The following is a 15,112-nucleotide window of genomic DNA, read 5'->3' as shown; positions in this document are numbered from 1 at the left end:
GGTCGTGCTGCGTAAGCGGTGCAACTGGCCGATAAGCAAGATCAAGTTACACGCGAACGATTTGACGGCAGCTGTCAGTCCAGCCCAATGCTGCGGAACGCGCGGAATATAAGTCATGTTCAGCTCACATCCCGGCTGAAGCTTCCTGCCAGCGGTGGTTCTTCCGAGCGTGAGATGACGTTTAAAGCTGTTCGGCGCACTAGGCAATGGGCTAGTGCGCGCCCGAAGTGTCGCATGCGCGGTCGCAAACCACGAACGGTCAGGGTATGGGCGAGCGATTAGCTGCGCATATGTACACGTGCCACGATAGCGCAAGATCGACATGTATTACAAGATATGGTTTGCTGTGGAAAGCCTACGGCTAGACGAATGGAATGCTCTGTTCTGGGTATCTTCGATGCTCGCTCAAGTTCAGATCTGCCTGCTTCTATGGTGCGCGAGGGCTTTGCGCCATATACTACAGTCGACGCCCTCAGTCTAACTTGGACCGCCCACGTGTCCGTTGTTGTTCCTCTTGCAGCTTCTTCTGCTGCCACTGCCACTCTACCAGCACAGGCAAAAACTGCCACAGATCAAACTCGGGCCACAGACACTTGAGGAACACGATGGACGTGTTTTCGTGGGCTTGCCATAGCATGAAATCGCTCAGCCGCTCGACGCCAGAAGTACGGACTAGCAGGTCAAGAGGCGGGGCATCAGCCGTCATCATGTTATCGTTCAAGGTCTGAGCGCTAATGGACTCTGGGTCCAGAAACGTCGGCCCATTATTCGAGTCATCCTTCTCAGGCGAGTTGATGGCGGTCGAAGTTGACGAGGAACGCCCGTCTTCAGCCAAAGCCGCATCTTTCGAGGGTGACGCCGGCCGCGAATCAGCCTGCTCAGCAAGGCCCTCTGTATCCTCCTCCAACATTTGCTTGCGAATATGCTGGGTAATATGAGATTCGGAAAAAGTTCGCTTCGAAGGGGTGGGCAGGTTGTGTATCGGCGTGCCGTACGTCTCGACAGTCTTCATGACTGCAGTCGTGATTTCGTGTCGCGAAGTATAAGGGAAGCAGACATTGAGGACAGCCCTGCGGGTGGTCAGCGATGTCACGTAATGAGCGGCGGGCAACGTACTTCTTGTTGTGTGCTGTCATTGCAACAGCCTTGTCCACAGCCATTTGTACATCGGGACTGAGGAGCTCACGCTCTCCCAGCACCCGGATGGATGCGCCGTAACGATCCAGCAAGGCTCCGTGCTCTGCCATTTGTTGCAGCTTCACCTTGGCCATGGACATGAGGGCATCGACTTCATGCTTAGAGCGCTTGAAGTTCTCTATGCTGAATGCGTAGATGGTGACGACCTTGACGCCAGTCTTGTAGCAGACTTCGAGGATCTGAGACGGTCAGCATGGCTCAGAAACACTGATGACAGTCTCCCATACCCTCGCTAACGATTCAAACCCAAGGTTGTGTCCTTCTACAGTCTCAATGTGGTGGTTGCGCGCAAACCGGCGGTTGCCGTCCATCACGAACGCAACATGTTGCGGGATAGGGCCTTGCTTCAGTGACCCGATAAGAAGCTCTCGCAGCTGTCTGACAGTCCAAGCGACGGGCGGCGAGGTCGCAAACCACTTGTGTATGCGTGAGTCGTGGAGGGAACCCATGGTGAATATTGTTGAGGTACTCGGCTTAGGGCGTAGGGGCTTCGGAATTTCGAGGGAAATGCGACGTCGTGTGTCCTGGACGGGTGAGATGACCTTTCGATGCGATTGCAGAAAAGGAGATCAGGGTATCATGGTGTATAAGAATTGGCCAACGCAAGATGCTACGTATGACTTCAAGGCGCAGCGATGGTCTGGGAGTCGCGTCACTTCGGGGCCCTGCGGCGGTGTGGCTGGGCTGACTGCGTTAGGCGTGGCGCACCCGTCACTTCCGATTCTCGAATCTCTTTGCCGGCAGCCGACCTTCCGTCAATCTTTCTTCTTCACCGACGAAAGCCTCATTTGCCGCGTCATCAACACTGCGCTCATCCGCCCTGCTGTAGCATTCCACTCATCTCTCTACTAACATCGCCATGGCTGAACAGCCTCAGAGTAACGTGACGGAGCTCGCCGAGCAGCTCGTTGAAGGCTTTGCAGCTCTGAGTGGAGAATACCAGGTTTTGTTTGATTCACAGAAACAACTCGAAAGCAAGCTCTCGTGGGCTAAGCAACAGGTACGCGATGTCTTCTCACACCCCTCCCCTCTTATGATGAACAACTTTAGCTCTAGACCTGAAGCTGCACTCGCAGCTCTGATCGAAAACAATCACAGCATAGCCTGATCCGGACAATCATTCTGCATTTCAGCAAACAATACTTTCGACGTACACTGCTGACAATAACCAGTATCTTGACCTTTTGAAACGCTTCACGCCCAACACGTTGTCGCAAGACCATCTTACCTTCCTGCAAGATCTTGAGCGCGTAGGAGACGAACAACCGCGAATACATGTGAATTTGGTGGAGCAGTTGGCACATAGCGATGATGTAGAGCGCAAGAGCCGAGCACTGGTTATTCAGAAGGCTGAGGAGGCTGCTGTCAAGCTGCACGCCCATGAAAATACTAGCAGTGTAAAAATATGGAGTGGTCCGTCCGCAGACAAATCCGCCTCGTTACCTGAGATACAGACCAATAGAGCCACATCACCCATTGAGAAAGATTTCACTGTTGCTGGAACGCCTAGTAAGCTCGCCTGTCCCTTCGCATCTGGCAGCGGCAGAGGCAGCCCGCTTGCTACCCCACGTAGCTCGACGTCCCGGTTAAGCGCGCGTGGACGGAGATCAAAGCGACCCTCCTTCACCGATCCTATCCGCGCCGAAATATGCAGCAACAATCCTGCTTCCGTAACTGCCTCAGTAGCAGCGTCTGGCTCCGCTGCCGTCTGTCCCATACGCTTCCTCGACCAACACAACCCAGAGGAGGTCGCCCAATACTTTGAGAAACACAAGCATGAGCTACCGAGAAGCCATGAGGTTTGCATCAAGCGCTTCCAGAGTAACCAAGAGAGCATAGAGCAGCTAGATCGCAAGTATGGCAATCTGGTTAATATGATCCAGGGCCTCGGTCAGAAACATCAAGAGTGGCTCCCTGAGGATCCCGACGACGCCATCGAAGAAGAGCCCGAGGCAGAAGTCCACTTCAGCACCGACGCAAAGGCGGACACCAAAGTTCAAAATTGGGCCTCAGCTGTCTCGGCAAGTCTCAACGATGGCACCCCACCGCCTGAGGAGGAACCAGAAGAGAATACACTGGACGAGTCAAGAAGCGGACACTTTGACCGCCCGCTAAAGGAAGTCAGAGTTGGCGAATCCCCAAGTCGACCCTGGGGCATCTCGATACCTGCCAAATACACCAATGCACACAGCTCGTCCTCGGTTGGCTCAGTACCAACAGCGTCGCCGCAACTACCTCTCGACACTGGCCGTCCAATTGGCGAGACGCCCCAAAAGACTGGCAAATGCCCATTTGATCATCGCGCGATGACGGGACACACGCCGCAGCAGCCTGAAGTGCCACAATACAGTTTGCCGCCGCAGTGGCAACCACGGGCTCCGACCACACATGTTCCACCGACAGAAACTCCACCTCAACCTCGAGCCCCGGAACAATCACAACTGCCGAGAGAAACGGAAAGTCCGAAGATGGTACCGCAGATGGTTTTCAATGGGCCTGTGTTCCTGGGCTACCCGCCCGAGCAGTTGGCTATACTATTACAGAACAGTAATCTGGGCGCATCATTGCGGTAGATACGGTAGCTGTACACGTTCCCATTCGCGGACTATGTGCCTGCAGGTATTGTATCGTACTCAGAAGGTAGGCTCGAACAGCTGCTTCTTTCACAACCACGCCTCACCTCGTCTTTTGGTATCGTCGTGCTTCTTGTCATGCGCTCCTCATTGATCACTACGTTGTGCGTTCTTCCATTTTCCAAAGCTCCTGCGCGTCGATCTTTCCACCTCTCCTGGCCGACCATATGGCACTCGTCTTCTGCGATCCGGCTACCGTGCTCATTTCTTCTTCAGATCTGCCATCCACGTCCGTACGCCCTTTGCGCTATCGTGTGCCGCACGAAATACTGCATCATCATTAGCTCTTGCATGGCTGAATCACTCAACACCTACGTTGCCGCTCGTTCTCATCTAGGCCTCGCATGAAGTCGGCGCCTTCTCCTAATGCACCTCGTGGATTATGAGCCTGATCAGCTATGAGGGCAGCCCGGGCCTTGAATGTCTACGCGGGTTAGCATTATACCGTTGCATCGATCGAGACCAGAACTCACATCGCTCAGTACCTCAATCATCTCTTCTTCCTCAAAGAGCTCTAGGATTCGTGCGCCGAGATTGTAGAAGTGCGGAGCGAGAGCTCGCAAATCGACGGTTCTTGGGTCAGCTTTGAGGGCGTTCAAGACGCGCGGAGATAAGGCGGACGGAGGGTCGATGGTCACAAGCGAGGATGTATTTAGACTTTGACTGTAGATATTGTGAATATGGAATGCACACATGATGAGAATCTTCATTTACCTCAGTGCAAGCATCTCGCCGAGCCATAGTGGAAGCTCGACTTTAGAACCCTGCTTCATATCACCGCTCATGTTGCCCTCGAGATAGCCGAGGCCAGGAACGGTAAGCTCAAAGGTACATGGTACCTTTTGCGCATCCGTCAAGATAGCGTCAACGTCGTAGTAGGAACTCATCTTTTGACAAGCATTTCAGTCAGTAAGCAGACACGCAGAGACAAGAAAAGAAATGACTATCTTTCAGCTGATGCTGCGGTGTGAAATAAATGCATCGGAGGCCATCCTTGTACGAGGCAACCGACGTGTCGCGTGTCGTGCCACCAGCCTGGTGCACCGGGACGAATATGCAAGGAGATGAAAGCGCAGGCAGAATGGAGGACGAATGCAGCCCTGCGAGTAGGAACGGGGCGGCGAGAGGCAAAAAGAAAGCGGGTCAGAAGATGGCAGAAACGTGTAGCTTACTGCGTAGTCGCCTCTGCGTGTATTGCGCGTCTTTGAGTGCCTGGCGGAGGTCCGATGATATATAGCGCGTTTCGCCGGAATGTGATGAATCACCGCGCACTTTTCCTTTCAGCAGCGCGTACGAGTCTCTCTGAGATTAAACGAGTGAAATAGTTGTACTGCAAACATTCGACAGCGACAGCGACAGCGACTGTCTCCCCCCCACGATCTCGACGCTGCCGCCGCTCATTCGCCTAAGTTGCAGGGTTGGAGCTCCAGACTAGATGTCATCAGGACGAGGCGCCGGTTACCCACATGAACCACTCGCTCCGTCAACCATTGTACCCGACGACATCTTTCCCGCAATCACGCCCAACACCCGGACTCTGCTGTACACGGCGCATTTGTGGAGTAAGTAGCGCGCACGGCACTTCACCCGCCCCACGTGCTGCGATTACTCTGTATTCCACGGTCCGCGACTACGACTACACGTCAACCACTTGCTGACTGTTTGTGCCTATAGTCAATCCGTCCCGGCTGCCCTCGACTGTGAATTGCTAGCTGTACATTGATGACTGCACGTTCCCAAGACTCGTCCCTCCACTACGCCCTAGGCACACGCCTCACGACCCCCCACCACAACCTCCACGACCCCCAACCGGCACCATGGCGGTCAGCGAACGGATATCACAGCTCATGAGCGCCCTCGATACTGGCTCCGGCCCTGATACCTCTCGTGCTACGTCACCAGGTAGCGACTGGCGGCAGCCCAACGGTGGCGTCAACGGAGCAGACGACCGGCGCCGTCCACGGACATTCCCCTACTTCGAATACCTTCCATACCAGACAGAAGACCAGAGCGATCGCGAGGAGAGCCTCAATACATGTCTGAAGCACCTCTACATTGCCGTTTCGGCTGGCGACTTTGCACCTGGCGCTGTACATTGGACGCGCGAGATCCGAGGCTGGCTATCGCTCAAGTTCGACCTCCCCCGCAGCACGCGCGTGAAGCTCGTGAAGCTCTACTACGAGCTGGCGCTGGCTCCAGGTCTGGACTACCTGGTCGCAGAGCGCTTTGCGAGCATGTTCATGGTTCTGACGAAGTAAGTGACACGAGCATTAGAGTTTGGATGATGGGTGGAGACTGACACGGCGACAGGCGCAAACATTACCTGCGACCCGGCAAAGACCTCATACTCGACTGGCGACCCCTGTATAGAGAGCTGAAGATGTTCGTCCTGCCCTCAGAATCCGGAGGCTCACACCCGCCCAATGTAAAGCGCAATATTCGCACGTTGACCAAGATGTGCACCTTTGCGCAGTCGTACTTCGATCCCAAGGAGATACCGGCTATACTGGAAGAGCTTCTGCCCTTCTTCAGCACATCGTTCAGCGAGAACGCATTTGTCGTGGTTGGCTTATTAAACTTGCTCTTCCCAACCCACCCTGCACCTGAGGACATGCAGCAACTGCTGCCTCAAGAATATCTCCCAACCTTCTTCCATCTATGGTCGCTCGTCAATCGGTCGCGGCTCTTCGATGCGCACTACATTGATACACTGTCGAGGCTGTCTAGGGACAACCTGACCGCGGCGCATGTACCTTTCTCACAATACGGAGTGTTCACCGGCGAGCAGTCATCTCAGATCTTCACAGCCATCCTGCGGCTACTGGAAATCCCAGTCGGTCAAGCCACGTCGCCATACAGTAACACTGTTGATCTCGGTGCTGGACTCGCTGTGATGCTCGACCGTGACCCGCGGAAGCACCCATCGACTCACCACATCGCCCGCATCATCGCCATGTCGTTATCACCTGCATGTGCAGAGCATTCTGACTCAATCCTGACTAAGCTCGAAGGACTCATCCAGGCTGTGGAGACTTTCTTCCATCCATCCAATTCGGGTAGCTGGACTAGACCTCTGGCGCAGTTTGTCTACTACCTGGCCGACATATTTGTGCTGCGGTGGAATCGAGAGCACAGCGGGGAGATGGATGTGCCAGAAGAGAGGAAGCTGAACGACGCAGTAAAAAGGCGCTTCGTACTCTGTCTACGAGAGGTTACATTCATGGGCATCTTCTCCAAGAGCGACAAAGCCGTACAATACGCCTTGTCCACCCTACAAAGCCTGGCACACCTTGAGCCCAACCTCATTCTCCCTGGCGCGTTGCAGCGCATCTACCCCGCAATGCAAGGGCTTGTCGAGGTACATCGCACCATCTCTTCAATACGTGCGTTGCACATGCTCTCCAAGGTCATGGCTAAGACAAAGGGCTTCCGGTGTCACGTTACTTCTGTGCTCGGGCTTGCACTCCCTGGTATTGACGCCAACGACCTGGAAAAGACTGTGCATACTTTGCAATACGTCCAAGGCGTGTGCTACCTCATTCCATTTCAGGACCTCACCAAGGCGCGGAAAGCGTCGGATGAGACATCTCGCGACGGAGCAACTTCGCCCATGAATGACGCTGGCGGTAACACAGGGCTTGCTTTGGAATGGATTACAGCACAAGTCGAACGATTAGAAAGCGCCAACGGCAACATTGAGATCAATTACGACGAGGAGCTCAGTGACGAGGACGAGGCGATGATCCTGCGGTCATCTACAACTGGTCTCAACGAATTCCTGATTACATTCCTTGGTCGCGTTTTCACGCTCTTGGAAAATCTGCCCGATGCGTCTAGGGTCCGCAGTGGCTCTCCCGAAGAGTACGTGGTTAACCAGCTACCAGCTGCTTTCACGCCGCTGCTGGCGGCACTCTCTCCCGAGCTGTACGATGTTGCCCTTGACAAGATTGCGAACTTCATCACAAACCATGTCGTTCACCAAGCCAAGGATGCAATCGCGTTCATTTGCAACAGTCTTGTCAAGATCAATCCCGAAAAGGCACTGAAGCGTCTGTTACCACATCTCTTGGCAGGTATCCGTACTGAGATTGATGAGATTGGCGCTGGATCGACGCGAACAACAGGCGCCGAGGTGCTTCCTCGCGATCGTGCCCTTGTTTGGAACCTTTGCATTCTTAGCATGTGTGTTGTCCATGTTGGTGACGCAGTTCTTGAGTGGAAAGACGAGCTCTTCGAGATTGCAGAATATATGCAGCAGAAGTGCCGCGGTACGCCCACCGTACATGTTTCCAACTTCATCCATCACTTGCTACTTAACCTTACATGCACCTACACCATCGACTACTCGATCTACGAGCAAGACGAGCTTGCGCAAGGCTTGTCGACAGAGTCGTGGGGTAGACAGGTCGATATTAAGAAGCTGAATATCAAGTGGCATACTCCGAGCTCCGACGAGATTGACTTCGCTGTCAAGCTTTTCGAAACTCATGCCAACAACTCGATGAAGGCACTCAAAGCCCTGACGCAACCAGACTCGCCGATTAAGCGCGAAGGCACTGGCAAAGATTGGTCCGACGAGGTTTCTCGAAATCTTGTTCTGCTGCGCTTGATCATCTCCGGTATCTCCGTTTTGTTTGATGTTCGGCATGATCAGGCTGCTGATGGCGCCACCGAGTCCGATGATGACTCTGACGCTGACGCGATGGATACAGAAGGCATTGATGATGATGCCGGCCTAGGCGAAGCTGAAGATGAAGAGGTCAAGCCTACCTTCCAGTACGAAGCCGGCTACCCTCTGCGTCGTGGCGATAACAACTACAACCTCATTCACGATCTTCGCGAACAGGTTGGCCAGATGTTGCACAACGTACATCAATTCTTGATCGAGAAGCAGCCTGACGACGTGCCGTGCTTCAACTCTTTGTACAACGCCTATCGGTCGTGGTTCATCGATGTTGGCATCGAGCGATCTGCTCATGTGCTTGATAGAATCTCTAGGCTATTAGAGAACGACGAGCGACCTTTCCGATTTAGTGGACTGCGAAAGCAATACCCACGACCTCTACTGGTTCGACGCGCAAACGTTTACCATCTGCAGCGTTTACGGCACAATGCTAATCCACGACCCAAGACAGATCTCGACATGATCTTGCTGCTCGATCTCGCCGAATCCAGTATCTCAGTCTACACCGAGATCCGGCGCACCGCACAGACAGCCAATGAGTCAGCCGTTAAGTGCGTGCTGGGTGCTAGGCCTCTTGTCATTCCTCCTCTACTGGATGCTTTCGTCAAGGCTGTTGCCGAGAGTGACTACCCTCGCATCAAGGGTGCGATGTTTACTCTTCTGTTCGGCAGCCTGGCGAAGACCATCAGCCGCGACTGGCGATTTACGCCTAAGCTCATCAAGGCGTTCATCGAGGTCACCGGTGCCGATAAGCCTTCGGTGCAAAAGCTAGCGACTAACGCTACTTTCCAAATCATGGACATGGGTAAGGCGATGGAGCGCATGGTCATCCTCCCGAAGGAGGTTGTGGAAGCGATCGCGTACGCTATCGACTCCAGTGACGGCGATAGTGTGCATACCAAAGTCAACAAGCGTCGGGACTACATCAAGAAGAAGCGCGCTCGCATCGAAGGCAAGAAGGCTGAGCTGTCCAAGGAGCTGGTTGATATTGCCAAGACCGAGCACTGGAAGAAGGTCAGCCGGACTGCAGCCATCATCGTTAATCTTGGAATGCGTTACGACAGCATTGCTTCTGATGAGATGATTGATCTCGTCGCGAAGGGCTCCATCGATCAACACCCAAGTCTGCGAGGCCTCTACGCTGGAGCACTTATCGGCTTATACTCCGTCATCCAGACCCGTGCGATCACCGGGCACAACTACGAAAAGTACTTGCTCAGCGAAGAAGAGCTGCCAGATAAGATCTCGGTACCGACCAAGCCAGAGGACCCAAACTGGACTGAGGAGTACCTCGCCTCATTTGCGCAGCCAGAAGCCAAGTACTACGTCGACTTTGACTACCCTGGCTGGCTTGTGTGGAACAAGAGCATGACAGCATTCAAGCCCAATGCGCCCCAGCTATCGTATGATGATGTCGAGACTGGCGTCCGCCAAAAGATCGCCAAGCATCTAACTCGATCCTGGTTCTCCAACTACTTCGCGTTCATGAAGCAAGAGCCACGTGACAACAGCGCCGACAGGTTCCGTATGTCAAGCGCGATGGTTTTGACTCATTCATTCGACCTAGTCTTCTGCGGGTTGACAGAGGCGACGTTCGAAGACATCAAGGATTTGACCCAGTCTGTCTACGCTGATGGAAGCGACAAGCATCAGCATCGTGCCACCGCTGAGATCATGGCCGCACTGCTCTCATGCGCCCCAGATCTCAAAGCAGACCAACGCGAAGCCGTATGGGAATATGTGTTCCCCATCGTTCGTGGCATCTTCCAAGACGGACTGACACCAGAGAACTCTGGTTACTGGACTACCTTCCTACATGTTGTGTTGCAGTCTAAGGATCCACGCCGAGGATGGCCGCTGGTCGACTGGCTAGCTAGCTTCCGCCTTGACATGGAGTCCAACGCTGCCTTCAAAGAGAGCTCCAAAGTCCACTTGCTCACGCAATGTATCTGCGATGCGGGCTGGCACTTCCGTCTCGAGAAGCCGATCTTGGAAGACTTCATGAAGCATCTCGACCATCCGTACAAGGGCGTGCGAGAAGCCATGGGCCAGACTATCGCGAGTATCTTTAGGACACGTTACCACGAATCGTACAAGGATGTCGACACGCTGATGAAGGCGCAAAAGGACGCTTCTTCAATTGGTGAACGCCCCTACCAGCCTACGGAAGAGTTCACGAAAACCATCACCGAGGTCTTCGATCGCCTCGAGGTCTGGCGCGGAGAGCGTCCGGCAGGTCAACAGACACCTTCGTCGTACACATCAGGTGGTAAGACTGTTCTTCTCTGGCTCGACTCTACGCTCTCATCCTACGAGTGTACCTCGCTGGTCAGGTTCTTCCCCGATGTTTTCATGGAGCAGCTGCTACACATGATGGACATCAAGGAAGATCCCGAATTACAGTCGCTGGCCTATCATGTCTTCCGCCACCTGCCGAACATCCCGCATCGCCAAGGTGAGGACTCAGACTTCATTTCTGCCCTCATTCGCATCGGACGCAACGCGACAAGCTGGCATCAGCGTCTTAGGATCCTCATCAACATCCAAGTCATCTACTTCCGCCGACTCTTCCTCATGAGCGAGGAACAGCAACAGAGCATGTTTGATTGCGTCTCCGCTATGCTGTCAGACACACAACTCGAAGTACGGATGGGTGCTGCCACCACACTATCGGGCATGATTCGTTGCTCGCCAATTGCGTTCCGCGACCGCCAAGTCTCTACACTCAAGGAGCGGTTCACCAAGCAGCTCAACAAGAACCCATTGCCAAAGAAGCGCAACCCCGGAACACCGACAACCGAGCAAGGCAAGCTCGTCCTGACGCGTCACGCAGCTGTCCTAGGTCTCGGTGCGCTTATTCAAGCTTTCCCATATCAGAGCCCTCCGCCAGCCTGGTTGCCGGATGTATTGGCGACGCTGGCTAGGAAGGCCGCGGCCGATCCTGGCATGGTTGGCAAGAGTGTCAAGACTGTTCTGGCAGACTTCAAGAAGACTAGGCAGGATACTTGGCATGTTGATGTCAAGGTAAGTCTTCAACTCTCATACGATCATGGATTGTACTAACTTTTACTTAGGCGTTCGAACAAGAGCAGCTGGAGGACTTGGAGGGTGTGTTGTGGAAGAGCTACTTCGCTTAAACGACAGCTTTGCAGCGAAGGGGATATTACGAACGACGCTCGATGATACCATAAGCGACGAAAATGTACAATAAGTTAGATCGGACGGGTCATGACTACGAGCGATACGAACAGGCTCTGCATCAGTGGCGCCTAGTGGGAACAGCATTTTCTAGATAGTCTCTTGCTTACACAATGAACTTTTTGCTTACTCAGTCGCGACCCGATGCGCGCTCCTTGGTGCTTAAAGCCGCTCGCCCCCGCTCCGAGCTGTACCTGAGCCTGCATGTGACATCATACCTGAACGTTACGACCATCAACAATAAAATCACCGCTCGCTGCGCGACACACAAACGACACGAGTTTCCTAACATAACCATACCGGCCAGTCTACAATGCCATTGACCATACTCTCCGACGCGGACGTGCGCACTCTCTTATTGCAATTGACCAAACAGGACATTCTCGACTTGCAGCAGAACCTCGCTGATGCGCTGCACCATTACTCTACCAGCACTGAAGAAGACGACAATAATGGATGTTGTGAGAGTTTCCAGTCCGCAGGGACGAGCTTGAAGACTAAAGATGGAGGGTTGATGACGGTTGCGCCGGCAAGCAGGTATGTATAGTTCTTGCAAGCACAATTGCATGACAATCGCATCGACTGACTATTCGCAGCAATGACAGTCTTGGAGTCAAAATAACAACACGTCCAGAGTTCAACTCTTCGGACACGGCCTCTGTTACTTCATCGATGAGCTCACTCGCTTTATCCCAGCAGTCCACACCAACGAGTAAAAGCTCAGCAACCACAGCCTCTCTCTCATCAACCCAAACATCCGCATCAAACACCAGTCTCACCCTCTTCGACCGCTCCGGAAACCCTCGCGCCATGCTAAACTCCTCCGAAATGACAGCCTTCCGCACCGCCCTCGCAAGCACAATGCTCTTTAAGAAGCGAGCAAACGTCCACGACGTAACAGTCTTCGGCGCAGGGAAACAAGCTTACTGGCACATTCGTCTCGCTCTCCTGCTACGCGGCCCTGATATCCACCATCTCAATATTATCAACAGAGATTTCGAACGTGTACACCAGTTATTGGAGAAACTTTACGACCCCCACTCTGCACCTTCGACTTTCAACCCCGATCCAAACCACGTTCCTACCTACCGACGCGCATCAGGCCCAGAGGAAGGCGAAGCAGGAAAAGAAACCCAACATCAATACCTCCACCGCCCCAAAATCCAAATCCTCACCCCGGGACACGGCGAATACCCGCGCCTCCTGCACGCCACCCTCCGCTCCTCAGCCGTCCTCTTCCTATGCACCGCCTCGCCTACCCCCCTCTTCCCCGCACCCATCCTAACCAACCCCGAAGGCCGAAAAAAAGGCCGCTACATAGCCGCCATCGGCTCCCTCTCGCCCCGTGCTACAGAACTACACCCTGATATCCTACGCCAAAACGTTGCGCCAGAGCACGGGCACCGCCATTTCCACAAGCACGCAAAGCAGAGTGGGGCGGTAGTGGTGGATAGTGTAGAGAAGGCTTTGAAAGAGGGTGGGGAGGTGGTGCAGGCGGGGTTGGGTCCGGATCAGGTTGTTGAGATAGGCGAGTTGGTTATGTTGAAGAGGGATGCGGAGAGGAGGAGACGGGAGTGTTTGGCTGGGAAGGGGATGATGGAGGCGGAGGGGCTGGATACTGGGGGTGTAGAGTTGGGTGAGTGCGAGATGAATCGGAGTGAAAAGAAGGAGAAGGCGAGGAGGGGTAGTAGTGGGAAGAAGGAGAAACATCATGAGGGGGAGGATAAGGCGCATAAGAGTTTGATTGAGTGGCTGATCAAGGGGAATGTTATATATAAGAGTGTGGGGTTGGGGCTTACGGATGTCGTTGTGGGTGGGGATCTTGTGAGAATAGCTGATGAGCGTGGTATCGGGACAAGGGTCGATGACTTTTAGGGTGGGTTGTCGCACTCATCGCCGGACTTGCAAACAGGCTCACAGCAGTTCGACTCATGCGAGTGCAGTTGATATAGTAGTCGGAGTTCAGCATGTATGATCGAAATAGACATCACAAGCAACAAATCATGCGAATGGCGTGCGTTATCGTGATTGATTCCAGTCAATGCAGTCGTTTGCCGACCGCTTTTAACCCTCCTAAACTCCGTTGGTATTGTGAACCGACTATATGCAGAGATAAGAGACACGCCGTAAAGTCATCATGAAATCAAGAAAGCGCCTCAGAATCTGCTTAGATCTTGATGGCGCTCTCGATAGCCTTCCTCTTCTTCTCCATGCGGGCGTTGGCCTTGGCACCCATGATACCACCTCCCCAGTGGCGGGAAGCGTCCTTGTGGTGCGACTCGAGGTAACCGTCGTTGACAGCGGTGACGAGCTTCTGGAGCTCGTTCTTGTCCTCTGAACGGACCTCGGTGAGGGCGAGGACAGCGGCGGTCTTCTGGTGGACGACCGTTCCGAGACGGGCCTTACCCTTGACGATAACGTAAGGGACACCTAATGTGTGTCAGTGAAAATTCGACATGCATTTGCACAGTTGGAGTACTCACCCATCTTCCTGCAGAGAGCGGGCAGGTAGACAACGAGCTCGATGGGGTCGACGTCGTTGGCGATCAGGACGAGGGAAGCCTTCTTGTTCTCAATCAGGCCGACAACGTGGTTGAGACCGTACTTGGCGACGTAGGGCTTCTTGCTGACGTCCTCCTTCTTCTTGCCCTCAGCGACGGCGGTGGCCTCCTTGGTGAGGCGCTCCTTCTTCTCGGCCTTGGTCTCGGGACGGTACTTGTTGAGGATCTTGAAGGCCTGGGTGGCAAGGTTACGGTCGGCAACGTGCTGGAACTGGGCAATCGCCGGGGGGACCTTCAAACGCATGTTGAGGATCTTCTTCTGGCGTTGAAGACGGACATATGCGCTGCACATTATCAGTATCTGCAATCTGCGGCGGATCAGGGTTTGCTTACGGCCAGCGGACCATGCGGCCGACGTTGCGCTGGGGCTGGATGTCCTGACCGATGCCATAGTTGCGAGGACGCTTCTCGATGAGAGGGTTCTGTTCCATTGTGAGCTTTTGTAGTTGAATCTTTGAGGAATGGGCAGACCTTTTGCTTCTTGGCGGCAGACGACTTAGAAGTGGCCTGGGGGAAAGCCGCAGGCTTCTTTCCGGATCCTTTGGGAGGCATTGTCGAGGCTGTCATAGAGAACAGAAACCATTAGCGAATGTTCATTCACTATAGGTCTGAATCTCGTAAGAGCGAGAGGGCCTTTCAGCCGCTCTCCACTCTAGCCATCATTTGTATGCGACACGCTCATGTAGAGACGTGCGATTGTGATATGCTACCGAGCATTCATGGCGGATATGCGCTTACCTGGTGTGTTGGCGGCGACGAAGTAAAGATTGGCGACGGTGGACTTGACGAACGTTCGAAAGCGGGCGCAAAAGTTGTCGGCACCGAAATCCAGAGAAGCG

The 15,112-nt window shown here is 53.9% G+C and overlaps 6 protein-coding genes across 6 annotated transcripts; 3 read left to right on the top strand and 3 right to left on the bottom strand.

Moving 5' to 3' along the window:
• Positions 1-99: 99 nt before the first annotated feature.
• Positions 100-1,947, bottom strand: BKA58DRAFT_227316 (Decaprenyl diphosphate synthase-like protein). Its single transcript, XM_046166396.1, has 3 exons — positions 1,425-1,947; positions 1,117-1,376; positions 100-1,070 (listed from the first exon to the last, which is right to left on the bottom strand). The coding sequence occupies exons 1-3, from the start codon at positions 1,644-1,646 to the stop codon at positions 473-475; spliced, it is 1,080 nt and encodes a 359-aa protein (XP_046022734.1). The 5' UTR covers positions 1,647-1,947; the 3' UTR covers positions 100-472.
• Positions 1,948-2,056: 109 nt separating this feature from the next.
• BKA58DRAFT_404344 (uncharacterized protein) lies at positions 2,057-3,770 on the top strand (the record flags this gene model as incomplete). Its single annotated transcript, XM_046171835.1, has 2 exons — positions 2,057-2,197; positions 2,370-3,770. The coding sequence occupies 2 exons, from the start codon at positions 2,057-2,059 to the stop codon at positions 3,768-3,770; spliced, it is 1,542 nt and encodes a 513-aa protein (XP_046022733.1).
• A 261-nt stretch (positions 3,771-4,031) lies between these two features.
• BKA58DRAFT_442571 (uncharacterized protein) lies at positions 4,032-4,717 on the bottom strand (the record flags this gene model as incomplete). Its single annotated transcript, XM_046173913.1, has 4 exons — positions 4,032-4,099; positions 4,146-4,254; positions 4,304-4,493; positions 4,545-4,717. The coding sequence occupies 4 exons, from the start codon at positions 4,715-4,717 to the stop codon at positions 4,032-4,034; spliced, it is 540 nt and encodes a 179-aa protein (XP_046022732.1).
• A 930-nt stretch (positions 4,718-5,647) lies between these two features.
• BKA58DRAFT_320927 (uncharacterized protein) lies at positions 5,648-11,651 on the top strand (the record flags this gene model as incomplete). Its single annotated transcript, XM_046167786.1, has 3 exons — positions 5,648-6,084; positions 6,141-11,538; positions 11,589-11,651. The coding sequence occupies 3 exons, from the start codon at positions 5,648-5,650 to the stop codon at positions 11,649-11,651; spliced, it is 5,898 nt and encodes a 1,965-aa protein (XP_046022731.1).
• Positions 11,652-11,884: 233 nt separating this feature from the next.
• Positions 11,885-13,766, top strand: BKA58DRAFT_390150 (uncharacterized protein). The gene is made up of 2 exons (XM_046170817.1): positions 11,885-12,249; positions 12,309-13,766. The coding sequence occupies exons 1-2, from the start codon at positions 12,026-12,028 to the stop codon at positions 13,585-13,587; spliced, it is 1,503 nt and encodes a 500-aa protein (XP_046022730.1). The 5' UTR covers positions 11,885-12,025; the 3' UTR covers positions 13,588-13,766.
• On the bottom strand, positions 13,723-15,069 carry BKA58DRAFT_390148 (50S ribosomal protein L30e-like protein). The gene is made up of 5 exons (XM_046170816.1): positions 15,012-15,069; positions 14,745-14,833; positions 14,607-14,695; positions 14,196-14,557; positions 13,723-14,142 (listed from the first exon to the last, which is right to left on the bottom strand). Exons 2-5 carry the CDS (start codon positions 14,823-14,825, stop codon positions 13,880-13,882), a joined length of 795 nt encoding a protein of 264 aa, XP_046022729.1. The 5' UTR covers positions 14,826-14,833; positions 15,012-15,069; the 3' UTR covers positions 13,723-13,879.
• Positions 15,070-15,112: the final 43 nt, after the last annotated feature.

This window comes from Alternaria rosae (assembly GCF_020736505.1).
Source record: "Alternaria rosae strain MPI-PUGE-AT-0040 chromosome Unknown BKA58scaffold_8, whole genome shotgun sequence".
Classification (NCBI taxonomy): domain Eukaryota; kingdom Fungi; phylum Ascomycota; class Dothideomycetes; order Pleosporales; family Pleosporaceae; genus Alternaria; species Alternaria rosae.
Note: the sequence above shows the minus strand (reverse complement) of the source record. Positions and strands in the feature narration are given on the sequence as shown.